Genomic DNA, 16,715 nt, shown 5'->3' on the forward strand with positions numbered 1-16,715 from the left:
TTTTTTTTGTAAGGGATGATGCTCTCTTCAGCAAAGGGCACAGAAAATGGCTATATCCCATGGCACTAGGACAAGTTTTCCCCCTGCTGTGCCCACCCTTTGCAGCCAGGAGGGGCGAGGTTAGTGTCGAGCAGCAGGTTCTGGGCTGGTTTTGACTTCCCGGGAATACCTGCCTGGCTCTGGTCCCTCCCTCCACTTGCAGGTTGGTGATGATTTTATAATCAAGGCTTAAGGAGAGGGGTGTGGTAATTGCCCTGCGTAGGTGTGGGTTCTCACTACTCCCAACCCATCCAAGATTCCTCAGTCTGGGAGCAGCACGGGAGAGGAACCAGCCACTGAGGACTATCTTAGGAACGGCATGGAGAGCAAATGGAGTGGCTGGGTGCTGATCTTTTCTGTGTGCCTGGGCTCCTACCAAGGTAAGGCCAGGCCTGGGGCTAGGACTTGAGGAGAGCCTAGAAATCCCCTCTGAACCCCCAAACTATTCCCAGCTATAGCATTTAAGCTCCGGAGAGTGCTTCCTTGTCCCTCTGTGGTGTTCGAGGTGGGCCAGAGGAGAGCTGGGGCAGGCAGCGCCACCGGCTGCTTTACCTCTTGGTAAACCTCTGGATGCGAGCATTGCAAGTTCTGCCCTTAAAGATGATCTTGGGGTAAAAAGTGGTTTGCTCCCTCCCTTCTCCAGACACCGGGGATTCATATGGAGCTTGTTTTGCCAGGGTATGGAAGGAGGGAGGCCGGTTGATGGGGTGTCTCAGCAGTGATGGGGGAGAGGGCTGCATTGTCGTCTGCCCTTGGTGTTGGGACCTGGCCGTGTAGATGTGGTCTGGGGCAAACCATGTTGTTGTCCTTGCATGATGGAGTGACCACGGTGCCACCTGAAGCTGCCCCTTTCCTTAGGGACCTTGTACAAGGTGTGGGAGGCAGGAAGCCTCCTCTGCTGTGGCTTGCCGAGCTCCAGGTAGGGCGATGGGGTGCAATGCTGCAGCCCTACGCACCTTTAGAGCCCTCTCACCACTGGGGCTTTGGGTATCGGTGAGCAAATCCTCCTGCAGGTGATCTTAACGCTGCTGTTCCTTAGGTATCCCCCTGATAAGAGTGCGAAAGTGATACCCAGCTCATCCCCTGCCCATCCCCAGGAAACAAGTTGGGAAAAGCCTGTTTCAGATCCCTGGCCCTTGCTTGAGGGGAAATGACTTATTGCAGGGAAATTTCCCTGAGGAAGCCACAGAGGTCTGCTGTTGTAGGCAACACCCCCCCCCCCCCCCCCCTTTTTTAGAGGGAAGACCCCACCTTTTAGAGGGAAGATCCCCTTTTGCTCCCCAATTACCCCAGGCTTGACCCATTGGGCTCCTCCGACGTGACCTGCCCAGGCACCAGCTTTGCGGTGAAGGAGTCGTGACTGCACACGTGTGGCCTGGCAGTGGCGGGGGATATGCCAAGGTTCTCCAGCCGGCAACAGGCAGAGCAGGAAAGTTCACCTACGTGCAGCACGTCCGTCCTTCGGGCGATGCCTGCCCTGGAAGCCATGGGGCGGCTCTTGTAGCGGTGGCTCGGCTGCGTGGCACGGCGGGGCTGCGGGACCGGGGGCCGCTGCAAGCCTTGGAGAGGGATTTTGATGCTGGGAAGGGTGTGTTGATGGCTTTTGCCTTGACAGAGGTGTGCGCCAGGGCAAGAACTGGGTCGCCGGGGCCCACGCCGCCACCCCCGGGTTTTACGTCACAACTTGCTTGCCAGGCTCTGCCGGCTCGGCCGGTGCTCTCCGGGGTTCCATGTAATGCTGGCACGGCCCTGTCGGATCTGGAGCTCGATGCTGGATTCCTCCCCCCTGGAGCAAAGACCACCCCACCCTGGGGGCCTGGCAGCCAGGGATAGGGCTGGCCTGGGGCCACCATAGCAGCGTGGGAGCATCCCTGCCTTGCCCCGTGCCGGGGCTTTGCCGAAAACGGCATCGTCCGACATTCCGGGTGTCTGTCAGCATGAGGCAGCTCTGGCATGGCTTTGAAATGTGGAGGAGAGCTCATGGGGCACTGGTTGCCCCAATTGCTTGCCCCATGGCGATGCTTGGCAGCTGGGGAAGCTCCCCTGCTTTCAGCAGTGGGGGTGTTATGATTAGTATTTATTATTTTTCTGGCCCAGCACTTGTTGCCCGAGTTTCAGCTTGAGTAAGCGCTGAGCTGGGAGCCACCGTGAGCCAGAAAGGTGCAAGTCCAAACCACCGGTGTCTTTTAGACCAGGCTCATCCCCCCCCATGCCATTGCTGGCAGCATCCTTATGGGCTGCTAGAGATGCCTGTTTCTGTGGGTCAGGTGGGACCTGCTCAGAAACAACCTGTGGGATTGTTGTCTCCCCTCTCCTCCTTTTTTTTTTTTTGGTGCTGCCCCTTAATGCTTCTGCTGACTTGCCATTCCTGTTCGCTCTGATGCCAGTGCCAGGGTTAAAAAAAAAAAAAAGAAACCTAAATATATATCTCTCAGCTGATGCGGCGACCGCGGCATCGCGCTGCTGGAGAGGTGTGTGGGAAGTCGTGCATGGGAAACCGGGGGGGACTCACCCTGCCCTGGGGCTCGCTCCTGCCCTGGTGTTGCTGTCAGCCCGATGGGGTAATCGGGGCTGAAACACCACCCGGCACCCGCCGAGCTGCGCCAGCACTTTTGGGAGCAGGTGGGGCTGGTGGGGGGCTCGGGAGCCCCTTCCCCACGGCCCCCACTCTTGGGGACTTGCTGGGGTGGGCCCCGGCATCTCAAGCTGCTGCCCCAACACGTCCTGTGGATAAGCCGAAGGCATTGCTAGAATCCAGCGTGCAGGAAAAGCAGCTTTTGGGGAGAAACCTGGTAAGGGCAGGGTGGGTGGAAGGAGCAGTTTCTGCCTTTGGCTTTATTCCTGCTGTGCAAAATCGTACGGCCAGGGCCGGGTGGTAAAAGCTGGCTGCAAACGCTCTGGTGGGGTTGTGCTTTGCTTAGAAACGCCGGCTGGAAGGGGGTACGGAGCAGGGTATGTCCGTCCGTCTGTTCATGTGCTGCTCCCCACGTGCCCCCCAAACTTTCTGGAGCAGCTCCTGGCCAAAGCAGGGCAGCCAAAGGGCTTGGGTTCTACCGGCTCCTCGCCTCCTCTCCCCAGCCTCATCCTGAGTGGGCACAGGCCCCGGTGGGAATAAACACTTGCCCCATCGCAAATGAATCCTGAGACGCCAAGGTGGCAATTAAACCGCCGGCGTTGCGCCATGCCACCGCGCTGCCTGGGTGGCGGATGCTGCCGCTGCCACGCCGGGGATTTGCAGCCAGGAGAAAACGCTGTCGTTGGGAGGAAATGAAAAGAAAACCACCCAAAACAGGGGTTGCTCAATCATTGCCGGGAGCCGCGGTGTGGCTAACCAGCTGCTGCATGGGGCCGAGCGCCGGCACCCCCGCTTTGCTCGTTTTGCAAGATTTATTGCTGTTTTTATAACCGGTTGCCTCCCCAGTGTGTTGAAGGGTGCCGCGAGGCTGAGGATGATCCCCAAATTCGCTTTGCTTTTGATGCTGGTCCAAAGCTGCTGTGATAACCCGTTGGAAAAGCCGGCAGCACGTGGTGGCCCGGCAAAGCCGGCCTTCGCTGGCTTTAAAAAAAATAATTTATAGAACCCAACCACCGTTGCGAAAGCTGAGGGTGAATCACAGCGGGAGGGTGAGGACCATTGCCCTCGGCTTGTGGGGCAGGGCTGGGGTTGGGGCACCGGTGGGGAGGTCGGTGTAGGGCTGGAGATGGTCTCGGGGTGCCCCGGGGGCTGACGGTCTCCTACCCCACCTGCAGCCGGGGCCAGCCCCCTCCACGAATGCAGCGAGCGACCGGAGGACTGGTGCCGGGATGCGGTGACGGCGGCCAAATGTGGGGCACTGCAGCTCTGCCGGATCACCGTCTGGGACCAGGGCCTGGGGGTAACCACGCCGGGAGGGGGGGGATGCAGGAGGAGGGAGAGATGTGCCCATCCTGCCCCTAAACATGGGGCTGGGGGAGAATCCCAGCCTGCCCGCCCCAATGCTGGGCACCCAGGGGAGCATCCGCTGATGTTCTTGGGCAGCAATGTGTCTGCAGGGTGAGCGACAAAGAGCGGGATATTCCCAAGTGCCCACTAAGGGGCTGTTTTGGGGATGAAGGGTTAGGATTTGGGGAGCAAGTGTGTGTAGGGGGGCTGTCCAGGTGCTGTGGCAGCATCCCAACGTGTCCCCTTTCTCAGCAGAAGGGGATCCCGTGTCACCTGTGCCAGGTGGTGGTCTCCGTGGTGGGCAAGATCCTGCAGGACAACCGCACTGAGGTGGGTTAGGGCTGGGGCAGGGCTGGCGTGTCCCCCTCTCCACTGTGGGGTCAGCCCAGCCCTCAATTCTTCCCTTATCACCTAGGAAAAGCTGCGGCTCTTCTTGGATAAGAAATGCCAGTACCTGCCCTTCCAGGACTGGTCTGTCAAGTGCAAGAAGATGGTAGACACCGGCATCCTCATCCTCATCCAACTGGGCAAGCAAGTGCTGGTAACTGGCTGGGGGGACCCCCCCCCTTGGATTTGTGTTTTCCCACGGTTTTGGATGTCTTGGGGGCTTGCAGGGCAAGGGATGCTCTTGGAGCCTGGGACAAATCCTTTGTGAGATGGAGATGGGGGTGGAAATGACCCAGGGATGGGGGGGAGCAGGGCGATGGGGCAGATGCGGCCCCCTAAGCCCCCACCCTTCTGCTCCCCCAGTCGGACCCAAAGGTGGTGTGCGGGACCATCAAGCTGTGCCAGCCCCGGGAAAGCCCCACGGGGGCCCTGAAGTTTCAGGAGCCGCCGCCGGCCCCCGCAGGCCCCGCTCAGGACTTCGTTGACCTGGTCGCCCCCTTCATCGCCAATGTGCCCCTCCTGCTCCATCCCCAGGACGTGCCTCGTGGCGAGGACCAGGTACCGTGGCACAGGCGAGAATGCCGTTGATGCTGCTCAAGGGCGAGAATCATCTAAGCATCACCTATTTAACAATAATTTAAAAAAAAATTAAAATTACCGCACAGCTGAAATGGCATCTATTAGGGGTGCCACCAGTTTGGGGCTGGGATATTGCAAGATGCAGGGAAGGGAGCAAAAAGCTGTCCCAGCTTGCGACTGGCATTTAAATCCCAGCTCTGCAAACGCGGGCATTGGGGGTGCTCGGTTATATTTTGGGGGGATACCGATGTGTCCCTGCCCGTGTTGTCCCTCAGGAGACGGAAGAGGTGTGCGGGCACTGCCTGCAGCTGGTGGCAGCCGTGCAGCTGGAGCTGGGGACTGACACCACCTTCGCCCAGACGCTGATGGCCCACGCCGAGCGGGCGTGCGAGGACCTGGCACCCCACCTGGCACGGGAGGTAAAGGGTACCAGCACCCCGTCGGCTCCCTCCTCCTCCTCGTCACCGTGGCATGGGCGCATCTTTTGCAGCCATCTGCTTTCGAGCAGCACCCAGGGGGCTGGGGGGGGATGCAGGCAGGGTGGTGGGGTGTCTGCCCTCGGGCACTGATGCCGTGTCTTCCCCGTGCAGTGCAAGGGCTACCTGGCCGAATATGCGGACACGGCTGCCCGGCTGCTCCAGTACATGGTAAGTGGGTGAGGGGCTGCCAGGGGTGGGTGGGTGCTGGTGAGTGGGGGGGGGGACAAGCAGCACAGCCAAGGGGACCTCATCAGCAAATGCCGGGCCCTGCTTTCATTTTTTTTGTTTAAACCCATTGCTTTATATTCCTACAAACTTTAAAATATTTTCCCCTCTCTCTGGCTTGCAACTGCTATAATTCTTTCCGTATTTTCATTTTTTTCTTGCCATTTTCTGGCCCCTCCACTGGCAGCAGGCTGAGGTAAATGAGATCCATGCCCCGATGGGCTGAAATCACCCTTCATGGGGAAGCGGGGGGCACAGGCTCACCCTCCCGGGGGGGTGATGCCCACCTGATTTGGGATGTCTCTCTCTCCCCCCCCAGGACCCGATGGAGCTGTGTGGCCAGCTGGGACTCTGCTCCTCTGCCTCGGCGCTGCCGCTCCACACGCTGCTCACGGAGAAGGTGACGCAGGTCCTGAGCGTGCTGGGGGTAAGCAGGCCCCCCCCCCCAGACTCCTCCATGCACCTTAAAATCCAAACTAACTCCAGGAATGGGGAGCTTAATTTTGCTTTTTTTTTTTTCCCTCAAGCATCTCCATTTTTCCAAGGTGGGGAATGTCTTTCGTGGGGGATTGATGGCTGGGTGGGATGGAGGTGGCTCTGGGGGGGCTCGGCGTGCATCCCACTGCCTTGTCCTGACAGGACGGGGAGGGGACCACACCGCTGTGTGAGTTGTGCCAGTTTGCCGTGAAGGCGGCCGAGAGCCTCCTGGAGAACAACGTGACGGAGGTGAGCCTCGCCGCTGCGGTCCGGGCATGACGGGGCTGGGAAAGAGGGGGTGCCAAAGGGAGCAGCGAGGAAGGGGGGGGTTGGTTTCCCTCTGCCTGCCTTCTCCCGGCAGGAGCAACTGGTGAACGACATTGAGAAGGTGTGCTACATGCTGCCCCACGGCGTCATCGGGCAGTGCAAGGACTTTGTCGACTCCTACGGCAAAGCCGTGGTCATCATGCTGCTGGAGGCCACCGACCCGGTGGCCGTCTGTACCATGCTGCGCTGCTGCCCCCGCGCCGCGGACGCCCACCGAGGTGAGCTGGGGGGGACCTGGGTGGCACCCAGACACCGGGTCCCCGAGGAGAAGGGTGCTAATGCCCCCCCCCCCCCTCGATGATGTCCCGCAGGGACTGCTGCGCTGGAGCCGCTGGCGGTGGGCGCGGGTGCTTTCTGCAACGTCTGCCAGATTGTCATCACCTACTTCGATAACGAGCTGCTGAAGAACGAGACGCTGGCGGAGCTGGGCGACGTGCTGGAGAAGGGCTGCGAGCTTCTGCCTGCGCCGTTCACCGGCACGGTGAGCTGGGGGGGGGGTTAGTGCCCATCCCAGCGGGGACCCCCCCCCCCCCGACACCGGCTTCACCCCCTTTCTCCTTCCCAGTGCGAAGCGCTCGTGGTACAGTACGAACCAGCGGCCGTGCGGCTTCTCGTGCAGATGATGGACCCCAATTTCGTCTGCACTGTAAGTGTCCCCGTACCATGGGTGCTGCAGCCCGGACGCACGTGGGCATCTTTAGTCCAAGCAGTGCTCATGGGGGTTTTTTCCTCCCCCCTCCCCATCCTTTTCCTTCACAATGCAGAAAATAAGAGCCTGTGACTCACCTGAGGACGATCTCCTGGGCTCGGACCCCTGTGTCTGGGGCCCGCACTACTGGTGCAAGAACATGGCCACGGCGGTCGAGTGCCACGTAAGTGTTGGCCGTGTCCCCTTCCCTGGGTCGGCAGGGTGCTGGGGGTCCCTGTCTCCCCCCGCCATCCCTCTCCATCTCTCCCGCAGGCTGTCGAGCACTGCCGGCGTCACCTATGGAACTAGGAGCCACCTCCCCGGCTGGGCGGGCTTGCTCTGCCGTTTTGGTTCAGGATCCCCCTCCCTTGGGATGCGCCTGTGCCCGTGGACGGCGATGGCAGGAGCCCACCGGCCTCACCACCCCGGCGGGGGCTGTGGGGTGCCCCAGCCACCTCTGCCACTTCTTTTTCCACCCCTGGGGCTTGGATTTCCAAATCAGGTTAAGGGACTCGTTAGTATTTTCAGGACTGAGGATTCAGCCTCACTGTCTCTGAGGCTGCCTGCAAAATCCCACCATCTCTCCCCATCCCTATCCCCATCCCCATCCCCATCCCCATCCCCATCCCCATCCCCATCCCCCCCCCCCCCGAACCGCTCGTAAAGCCCAGATCCTGCAACATTGATCCATCCCCATGGGCTGGGATGGTTTCTGCTGCCCAAACGCCGGACCCCCCCCAGTCCTGGCTGCTGGCAGTCTCACACCGCAGGGCTCTTGGCTTTTGGCAAGCACAGTCCTTTTCTGGTCCCTCTTCAAATTGGGGTGGCTTTTTATTATTTTTTTTTTTTCCCCCTGGTCACCAGTTAAAGAAACAAAGTGGATTAAATTTACCTGCAATGCCCGGCTTTGCATGACATTCGCAGTACACTGGTTTTGTGTCCAGCTGATTGCTGGAGATAGATACATTTTAAGTATCCCCTGAAGCAAAAAATGAGTGAGTTTTGGGGGAAAGATTTCCTTTCATGCACACATGCCCACCGGGGGGGTGTGTGTCCTGTGCCAGCCCAGCAGTGGCTGTGAGGGGCAGCGGGGTGCTGGCTCGTCCCCCCCTGCTGCAGGAGGGGGGATGCCCACGGTCCTGAGTGTGCACGGGAGCATCTCACTGCAAATAAACTCCTCCCGTGAGCCCGGCTGCTTGTCTCCTTTCTCCTTCTCCTGGGGGCTGGCGCTGCAGCAAGGGGGGGCAAACCTGGGGGAGGTTTGATGCTTCCCCCAAAATCCGGGCTGCAGCAACACCCGGGGTGGTATCTTGCGAAGATGATGGGTTGAGGGGTGAATTAATGGAAAAAGGGGGGTTTTCTCTTCAAAAGGTGGTTTGGGTATGATGAATCTGGTGCGGTGTGGCAGGGGAGGAAGGACGACAGACAGATTACCCAAAGCCATAGACAGTGTATTTCTGAGTCCCGTAACAGACCGTGCCCGAAACTCTCCACAAAGGTTACGATTGGAAACAAACCCCCCAACGAACAAACCCGAAAGCAAGAGAGAAGGGGAAAGAAAAGGGCAAGAAAAGACACGCACGAGCACTCCACATCCAGAAGCCCCAGTTATTGTCAGTCTCTCTCTTTTTCGACATCGCAACATGTTTTGGTAAAGCCAGCAAAATGGAGAAATGTCTTCGGTTTTTGTTTGTTTGTTTTTTTTTTTTTTTTTTTTTTTTTTGAGGGGGGTCTTTCCTTGCTGGAAAGGTGACGGTAATGCCAAATGGACTTGGCCTCTCCCTGCGCTGCCCCGGCCCTCCCCGTGCCCGTGGTTGAGGTGTGACGGCTGCTCGTCCCCAGCCTCTGCCTGGGGATGCTGCAGCGGCACATCATCCGCACCTTCACTGCACCTCCACCCCTGTCCAGCTTGGACTCATTGGATTTGTTTATATTTTCTCTTTTTTTTTTCTTCTTTTTTTTAAAAAAAAAAAAAATTATAAGAAAAATAAAAAAAATTTAATGCTTTCATGGATAAATGACAGGTGAGTAAAAGCATACCAGTCCTGAGAGCCCTTTCCCGGGGCCAAGCTCTCCAAGGCTGCCCGAGCGAACCGCACCGGTTGGCCTGGACTCCTTCTGCAGGGGAAGGGGGGGCCAAGCGCTGGTCTCGGGGTGCCCCCGGCCCCCGCCACGGCCCCCCTGGTCCGTGCTTCATCCCCGCTGGCCCCAGCTTGCCTAGAGGAGCGCCGCCACCACCGCTCGTCATAACTCGGTGATCTCCAGCGGGCTCTCCATGATCACCTCCCGCATCTTGTGCAGGGGGGTGGACTTGGCCGACTCGGTGCGGGCGTTGTGGTCGCTGTAGCCCCCACAGTCGGCGGTCAGAGTCTCCAGCGAGCGACCCAGCACTTTCTGGTCATCCTCGGGCAGGCTGTTGAGGTCGGAGGCGAGCAGCGTGCCTGTGCTGCCGTGCACCACGTGGATGCCGTCGGGACCTTTCAGCTCCACCGGTTGCTTGTGGCGGAAGCGGAGGCTGCCCTGGCCGGGGCTGCGCTCCTCCTCCTCCTCCTCCTCCAGCTCCTTCTGGATCAGCTGCAAAAGGTCCACAGAGCAGGGGGCATCACCGCCGCGGTCAGACCAGATCCTGGCTTTCCTGCCTCCGAACCTCCTGCAACGCCAGAGCCCAGCAGGAGGGACGGGACCCTCCTCTTCCGAAGCAACCTCAGAGCGTGGTGAGGAGGACCACCAGCGCAATGACGACCTCCAGCCAGATCACTTGCTTGTCGGGTGGGTGCCCTGGCTCGGGCATTGGCTGCCACCCGGGTGGTATGTCCTGCAGCAGCCCCCGCAGCTGCCAAGGGGCTGGTTTTGGACCCAGGCTGGGATTTGGGGTTGTATGAGGGTGGTGGGGCAAGAAGCAGACAAGGAAAGGCATCGAGGGAAGGCTGAATGGGCTGGGGGGTTGGGGGGCAGAAGGGCTGAAAGGCGTCTCCTGTTCCACTGCTCTCCTCTACTCTGTTTGCCCCATGTTTTGCTCCCCATGAAGAGGGGGAAGGCTGCGGGAGGAACTGGTTTTTCCCCACATCAGCCCTCCTGCCACCAAAACCATCTGTCCCAGCCTTTTTGCCTCAAAAACCTGCTGGGCTGATAAGCTCAGAGGAGCAGAGAGGAGGAAAGATGTCATCCCCGCCTGTGTGCAGGGACCTGCAACTTCTTGGCCAGCCTCGGCAGAGATGGGGAGGTGATGGACAGAGCCCACCCTGCAAAGAGGGGGGGGTCCTCCCCCAGGGTGGGAGAGACAGAGGAAGGGGGTGCTGCTGATGCTCAAAGGAATCACAGAGGGTCACAAGAGCTGGGATGCTGCAGGGAACGGGCAGGCTCGGTGGAAAACCAGCGCCTGGCTCATTTTGGCCAAGCAGGGAGTGGGGGGACCACTGGGCGATGGGGACCGCGGCCACGGGGAGTGACCGCAGCCTGCGGGGCCAGGAAGACACACTGCATCCCAGAGGGCACGGCAAGCATCTCCCCATGCCCATGCACGTCCCGTCTACCTCCGAGACCGAGGAGCGGTCCCCCTGACTGGCGGTGGCCTTATGCACCATCCGCTGGGCAAAGAGTTTTTTCAAGCGCATGTAATCATCCAGGACAACCTTCAAGAGAGAGCCCTGGGTGGAGGGGGAGAGACGATGGGTTACGCAAGGGAGATGGTTTGGTCAGAGGGAGGCTGGCCTCATCCCAGCATTTGTTGGAGGAACATCACGCTCTGGCGCCGCAGCCATGAACCTGGAAGCAGGAGCGGTAGGAGAAGACCCCTCGGTGGAGGATGCCCATACTCATCACTCACCTTGATGGGTCCCTCCCGCATGATCTGCCCCAGCTTGGCAATGTTGTCGTACTCCTGGATGGCTGCCCGCAGGTAGCGGTCATCCTCGGGTTTGGCCGCCGAGGGCTCTCTCCCGAAGGTCCCCTGGGGGAAGAGAGAGCGGCTGAGGAGGCGGCGTGGGTGTTGGGTGCGGGTAGGAGGTGTCCCGGTGGGCGCCGTGTCTCACGTGGGTGCGGGCAGGGCTGTTCCAGAGGTCAGTGATCTCGCTCAGGTTCTCTGGCAGGTCGTCCTCGTGTTCCGCCTGCGCTGCCAGCTCCATGTTCCTGCAGAAGGGGTCCAGCCACACCGGGTTGGCCCTGCCCAGGGGAGAGGAGCAGCCCTCAGCATAAGCAAAGAGCGGCAGCATCCCTAACCCCATCCACAGCCTGGATGCTGAGGTTGCGCTGCCTCCTCCTGCCCTGTGCAGGCATGAATTCGGTTGCTCTGGATCCAGATGTGTGTCGTCACCCGCCCGTCACCTCCGCTTACCCTGAGCCTGGCCAGTATTGGCAGAGATGGAGTCACAGGAGAAGGCACAAGGTCTTTTGGCTTTGAAAGCTCTCAAGGCAAGCACGCGTCCCAGGGCCGGAGTCATGCCCTACACGGCATGCCTGGCCCCATCCCTCCGCAGAGCAGAGAGGCATCGTGTCTCCACCTCCCGCGCATCCCGGGCTGCAAAATTCAGGCATCCCCCTCTCGGGAGCAGCATGCGATCCCGCAAGGTGGCAAACCGGGGAGGGAAAGGATGGGAAGAACTCACCCATCAAATGAGTACTTGTTGGTGTTTGGCATGTCCATGATGTCCATGAAGCCTCTGTTCCCTGCAAAAGGCAGGGGTGGGGGGTTACAGGGCAGCAAGTCGGCTGGCTGAGCAGCAAACCATGGGGCGGCACTTCTTTATCGGGGATGGAAACTCGGTGACCAGAAAGGCACCGGTGGCATGACAAACACGCTGGGATGCAGCTGATAATGCGGACCCTGGATGCTGAGAAAAGCCTCCCACCATCGCGCCTTGCTGGGCAGGGTCGCTTCTGATTTACACCCTGCTGACATCCCCTGTGTAACCCCTCCGTGCTCTTCATGCACCCTGCTGTCTCATGCAGCTGGAAAACCCCAAACACTGCTCACCGGTGGAGCCAGCCACTATGGCTTTCAATTTCCTTTTGTGCCTGCAAAAGAAACACAGCAAATCAGGGGAGAAAATAAAGACGATGCTCGAAAAGAGAGGGGAACACAGATTTGCAGTAACCCTGCAAACAGCCCCTCTATCTATAAGGACGGCGAGTTTGGCGGGGAGAGGTGCTATCAGTATTAAAACCGTATATTTTGCGGGAAGAGGTGTAATTTTTGAACCTGGGCTGAGCCCTGCCGCAGAAGGTGTTGGGAAGCTGATGCCCTCCTTTGCTTGCTGGCACTGCCAGCGCCAGGAGCAGCCACATGGGTCCCCCGGCCCAGGGCAGGGATTGCGGCCAGCGGGGCAGAGCCCGAGCGTTACTCACACTGTCCGGTAGTACCAGTTCATGAGGATGAAGAGCATGGCAGCCAGGAAGAGCAGGATGGCCAGCACGATGATGGCCATCTAGGAGAGACAAAGGGGTAGTGGCAACGTCTGACATGGAGCCAGCACCTGGTGGGGGGGGGGCACCTGCCCAAAATTATTTGGGTGAAACATCTCTCCAGGCCATGGAGGGCCATGGAAGACGGGAAGGGACATTGCCCCACATACAGGCAGCAGCCAGCCCCAGCCCCAGCTGGGCTGTTACCTGCAGAGCCGAGAGGTCGTCCGGGGCACGGGCGGTGATGGCGGGCTGCACATCGAGCACGTTGTAGTTCCTGAAGAGGTTCCTCAGCTGCTCCTTGTTCTCGTCTATCATCTGAATCACCCTGGGAAGAGAAGGGTTGCTTGGGCATCTTGATGTTAATGAGGCTCCCTGGGGACTCAAGGGGCCAGGCGATGGGCTGGGTCGTGGGCCAGGTGACGTACCGCTCCACGTCCAGGATGCGGTTGGTCTCTCTGTTCACCACGTGGATCAGCAGCTCTGTCTGTGCGAAGTTCACCCGGCCTTTCTTGTCAACATGGAACTGGGGAGAGACAGCAAGGTCTGCAATGCAGGAGAGGTGTCTCTCCCCGGGGCATCTCCTGAGCATGCCCCGAGGTAAGCTTATGTGGCAAGAGACCCTCAAGCCTGGCATGGGGTTGGTCTGGACCCCTTTGATACACCCCAGCCTGGGATGTATCCGTCACCTTCAGAGCTCAGGGGTGTCTATGGTTTATACAGACAAGGAACCCTCAAAGGACACCTCCCAAGCACCATGTGGAAGGTTACCTACCCCTTGAAGCAACTTCAGAGGTGGGTAGTTACCTGCACGTCATCCGTGTTGACGATGGCGCCCGTGATGTTGGAGAGCAGGCTGATGAACTCCTCCTCAAACTGCCTGACTTTGTCAGGGATCTCATTAATGATGATTTTGACCCGCTGGTCATCCCGCAGGATGTAAATCCCCACAATGGCTGTGTCGTTGTGGCCCACCAGGTCAGAGGCCATGATGTCCACCACAAAGTAGCCAGGGTTGTAGGCCGTAAAGAGGTCAAAGGTTCGCAGGACTCCATCAAGGGTTCCTGGGGGAAGGACGGTCACAAGCCCAGGATTAGTGACCCCGGCCATGGGGACGTCTTTGGCCATAGGAACATCTCTGGCCATGGCCCTGTGCTCCTGCGGCACGCAGGGTACACACCAATGCTGAAGATGTTGGCCACCTCCTCGGAGTCATTGGAGTGCTGCTTGATGTAGCGGATGCCCAAGATGTTGTACAGGACCAGGCTGTTATTGCCCACATCAGCGTCCACTGCGACCACTCTGATCAGCTCCGATCCCACCTTGGCGTCGGTGGCAACCCCTTTGAGAGAGAGACGGGAAAGGGACCTGGGGCCAGGCTGGCTCTCACCGCCCCTTCATCAGGCTGGATTTTCTCCAGAGCATCTCTGGCTCCTGGTGCCCCCCCAGCCCCTGGCACCCCTTACCCGCCGTGTACTCCGACTTGGTGAACTGGGGGGACTGGTCGTTGATGTCATCCAGGAAGACCCGCACCTCCTGAAGGGTCAGATCCCCTCTGAGGTCCCAGGGATGGGCTCTGCCCGCCTGCTGGCCCTGAGGAGGGGACCAGTTCCTCTGGCTGGACGCTTTGACGATGATGGAGTAGCACGGCTCCTTCTCCCGGTCCAGGTCTCGCAAGACCTGCAGCTTCCCCTCTCGGCTCAACTGGAAGTTGCTCTCTTGGTTCCCAGCTGGGTGCAGAAAGGGGTGCCCAGTTAGTCCCCTTCAGGCTTGGCATTTCTGAAACGCCACCTCACCCGCTGACCAGGGCAGAAAGGCAGCGAGGAGATGATAGGGCCATGGAAACTGTTGGCGAGGAGCGTGCGGGGGGACGCAGAGCTGCCCACCCCATCCCCTCCCCGCTCGGCACCCACCTGCTATGAAGTAGTAGACGATGGCGTTGGAGCCCTCATCTGCATCCACCGCCCCAGTGACGTTGCCCACCACAGTGCCCGGCCGCGAGTGCTCGGGGATGGAGAGCGCCTGGTACTGGGGACTGTCCCTCTGGCAGGGACCCAGGGAGAAGGGAGGGTTAGGAGCATTGAGTTGGCTTTAAATAAAAGTGGACAAATCCCATCGTGCTCCCCACCCAGGGGTGCGTGCTTCATCACGTGTGCTCGCCGGCATCCCCATCCCTGCATCCCCTGCGTCCCACCCCCTCCATCCTGGTGCCTTACGGGTGGCCTGAGGAAAATGGGCTCGTTGTCATCGATGTCATCAAGTGCAACCTGGAGGGGTTGCATGGTCTCGTAAGCTGGCTGGCCCTGGTCGCAGGCCACGATGATCAGCTGGAGGAGAGAGACAAAAAGGCTGTGCTGGGCAAAGCCTTGTGGGCCAGGAGACATTGCTGAGGCAGGGACAGAGAGGACAGCTGGGTGGTGGAGGATTTTGGGGGGATTTAACAGGGAATTGGGAGCTGGCCCACCAGGATGCAACTCCCCGATGGCACTTGATAACCACCCAGCTCCTGCTAAGGTGTGACATCTTCACGAGTGCGGCAGCTGACCCCGTGCCCACCACATCGCTTCCATCCCGCCGACCCTGCACCGGACCCGCAGCCTCGAGGACCATCCCGGCCACCCCACGGGTGCACTGCCGCTTGGCTCACGTTGTACACCGCCTGCTTCTCCCGGTCCAGCCGCATGGCCGTCTGGATCAGCCCGCTGACCGAGTCGATGCTGAAATACTCCCAGTCTTTGCTCCCTGCCCCGGTTTTCAGCAGGCTGTAGAGCACCGCTCCGTTGAGGCCCTCGTCTTTGTCCGTGGCATAGACCTCATAGACGTTGGACCGCAGGGGGATCTCCTGCTTGCACACGTGCAGCCCCTCAGCCCCAGCATTGCACATGAGCCCCCTGCCCCTCCAAACCCCCTTGTATTGGGGTCAGCAGGCTCCCGCTGCCCAAAACCCAACTGGGGACTGGCAATGTGGAGCCAGGATTCCCGTCAGCACGGTGGCTGCTCCATGCATGCGCCGGCGACTGGCTGAGCCAAGTCTGGCTTCGCAGAAAGGAGAAACATCTTAAATGTCAGCATTTTGGCCCTTGTTTATAAACAGGCTTGGCCTGCAGCGACCGGCTGTTTCCTTATTTTGTGTGTTGCTGGGGTTTCTGTTCCCAAAGCTGCCCCAGCACCCCTGTCTGCCCACATGGAGAGGGGCTGTTGTTGAGTCTCCAGCCCCATGACCCAAACCTTCTTGCCACATGTTAAATCAAGGTCTTGGTTCATCCCTGGTGGAGATGGAGAATGGATTTTGCCACCAGTAGGCAGGAGCGCTCCCAGGCACGGTATCAGCATGCCATGACCCCTGCTCCCTCTCAAGGGATTTACCTCCTTGATGTGAAGGATGGTGCCATTGGGCGGGCGGACAAAGATGGGGCGGTTGTCATTGATGTCAATGACCTCGACGTGGAGCATGGTGGTCCCCCAGAGAGGGGGACGTCCCTTGTCCGTGGCCACCACAGTCAGGTTGAACCTCTCGTAGGACTGCAAGCGCCGCCGGGACACGACGAGCCCAGAGTCTTTATTGATCTTGAAAGCCTCTGCAGGCAGAAAAAAAACATCTCTGGCTCAGGACACTTTGCACCAGATAAATTATGACTAGAAACCAGTATACCAGCTGAAGCACACCTCTCACTGGTGGGAAATTCCTGTCAAGAAGTGATGGAGCAGAGCCGGCTGTCTGAGGCCAGGGATGTGGATGGCCTCAGAGTTTTCAGAGCATCCCTGCCCACTGCTGCATCCCTGCCACCGGGCAGTGCCAAGGGCCCAGCTCTCCCAGGCCACCCCTGGCTGCATTTCACTCCTACCCAGGCTGGGACAGGGCAGTGGTCAGAAGAGCCCATGGGACTCAGGAAAATGAATGTTCTGCCATCCCCCTCTACATTTATGCTGGCTTTTGCCTGGCTCCCAGCACTCCTCGGTGTGCAGAGACATACTGGATTTCAGGCACTATCACTATCCACCCACAATCTCCCAGCCCTTCTTAGATTTCCTCTAAAGCATGTAGCGAGTTTGCTCCAAGACACACTTGTGTATATATAAAGTCCTGCTGGAGTGGGGAAGACAAGAGGATAAGCCAAGGCTGGGCTGCAGGACGAAGGCAGGCAAAGCCATAACATGCCATACCATGAGGAACTGGGAACTGTGGAGCAAT

General features: G+C 59.3%; 2 protein-coding genes across 3 annotated transcripts in view; one reads left to right on the top strand and one right to left on the bottom strand.

The window, feature by feature from the left end:
- The first annotated feature begins 308 nt into the window (after positions 1 to 308).
- LOC142030010 (prosaposin-like) lies at positions 309 to 8,309 on the top strand. 2 transcript variants are annotated; one of them, XM_075025377.1, is made up of 14 exons: positions 309 to 419; positions 3,790 to 3,914; positions 4,217 to 4,291; positions 4,377 to 4,502; positions 4,712 to 4,906; positions 5,203 to 5,346; positions 5,518 to 5,574; positions 5,951 to 6,058; positions 6,271 to 6,357; positions 6,470 to 6,653; positions 6,747 to 6,916; positions 7,001 to 7,081; positions 7,200 to 7,307; positions 7,397 to 8,309. In XM_075025377.1, exons 1-14 carry the CDS (start codon positions 359 to 361, stop codon positions 7,430 to 7,432), a joined length of 1,557 nt encoding a protein of 518 aa, XP_074881478.1. In that variant the 5' UTR covers positions 309 to 358; the 3' UTR covers positions 7,433 to 8,309. The 2 variants fall into 2 exon arrangements, with proteins under 2 accessions (XP_074881478.1, XP_074881479.1); XM_075025378.1 differs by lacking the exon at positions 4,712 to 4,906.
- A 497-nt stretch (positions 8,310 to 8,806) lies between these two features.
- Positions 8,807 to 16,715, bottom strand: part of CDH23 (cadherin related 23) — a 212,050-nt gene continuing 204,141 nt past the window's right edge. The window contains 16 exon segments of the mRNA XM_075025382.1: positions 8,807 to 9,697; positions 10,657 to 10,770; positions 10,950 to 11,072; positions 11,155 to 11,284; positions 11,728 to 11,788; positions 12,096 to 12,136; positions 12,467 to 12,546; positions 12,731 to 12,851; positions 12,952 to 13,049; positions 13,331 to 13,587; positions 13,704 to 13,865; positions 13,990 to 14,253; positions 14,437 to 14,566; positions 14,740 to 14,850; positions 15,171 to 15,365; positions 15,890 to 16,101. Coding sequence (XP_074881483.1) covers positions 9,368 to 9,697; positions 10,657 to 10,770; positions 10,950 to 11,072; positions 11,155 to 11,284; positions 11,728 to 11,788; positions 12,096 to 12,136; positions 12,467 to 12,546; positions 12,731 to 12,851; positions 12,952 to 13,049; positions 13,331 to 13,587; positions 13,704 to 13,865; positions 13,990 to 14,253; positions 14,437 to 14,566; positions 14,740 to 14,850; positions 15,171 to 15,365; positions 15,890 to 16,101 — 2,429 coding nt within the window. The 3' untranslated portion in view covers positions 8,807 to 9,367.

The sequence above is a fragment of the Buteo buteo genome, chromosome 4, assembly GCF_964188355.1.
Source record: "Buteo buteo chromosome 4, bButBut1.hap1.1, whole genome shotgun sequence".
Taxonomy (NCBI): domain Eukaryota; kingdom Metazoa; phylum Chordata; class Aves; order Accipitriformes; family Accipitridae; genus Buteo; species Buteo buteo.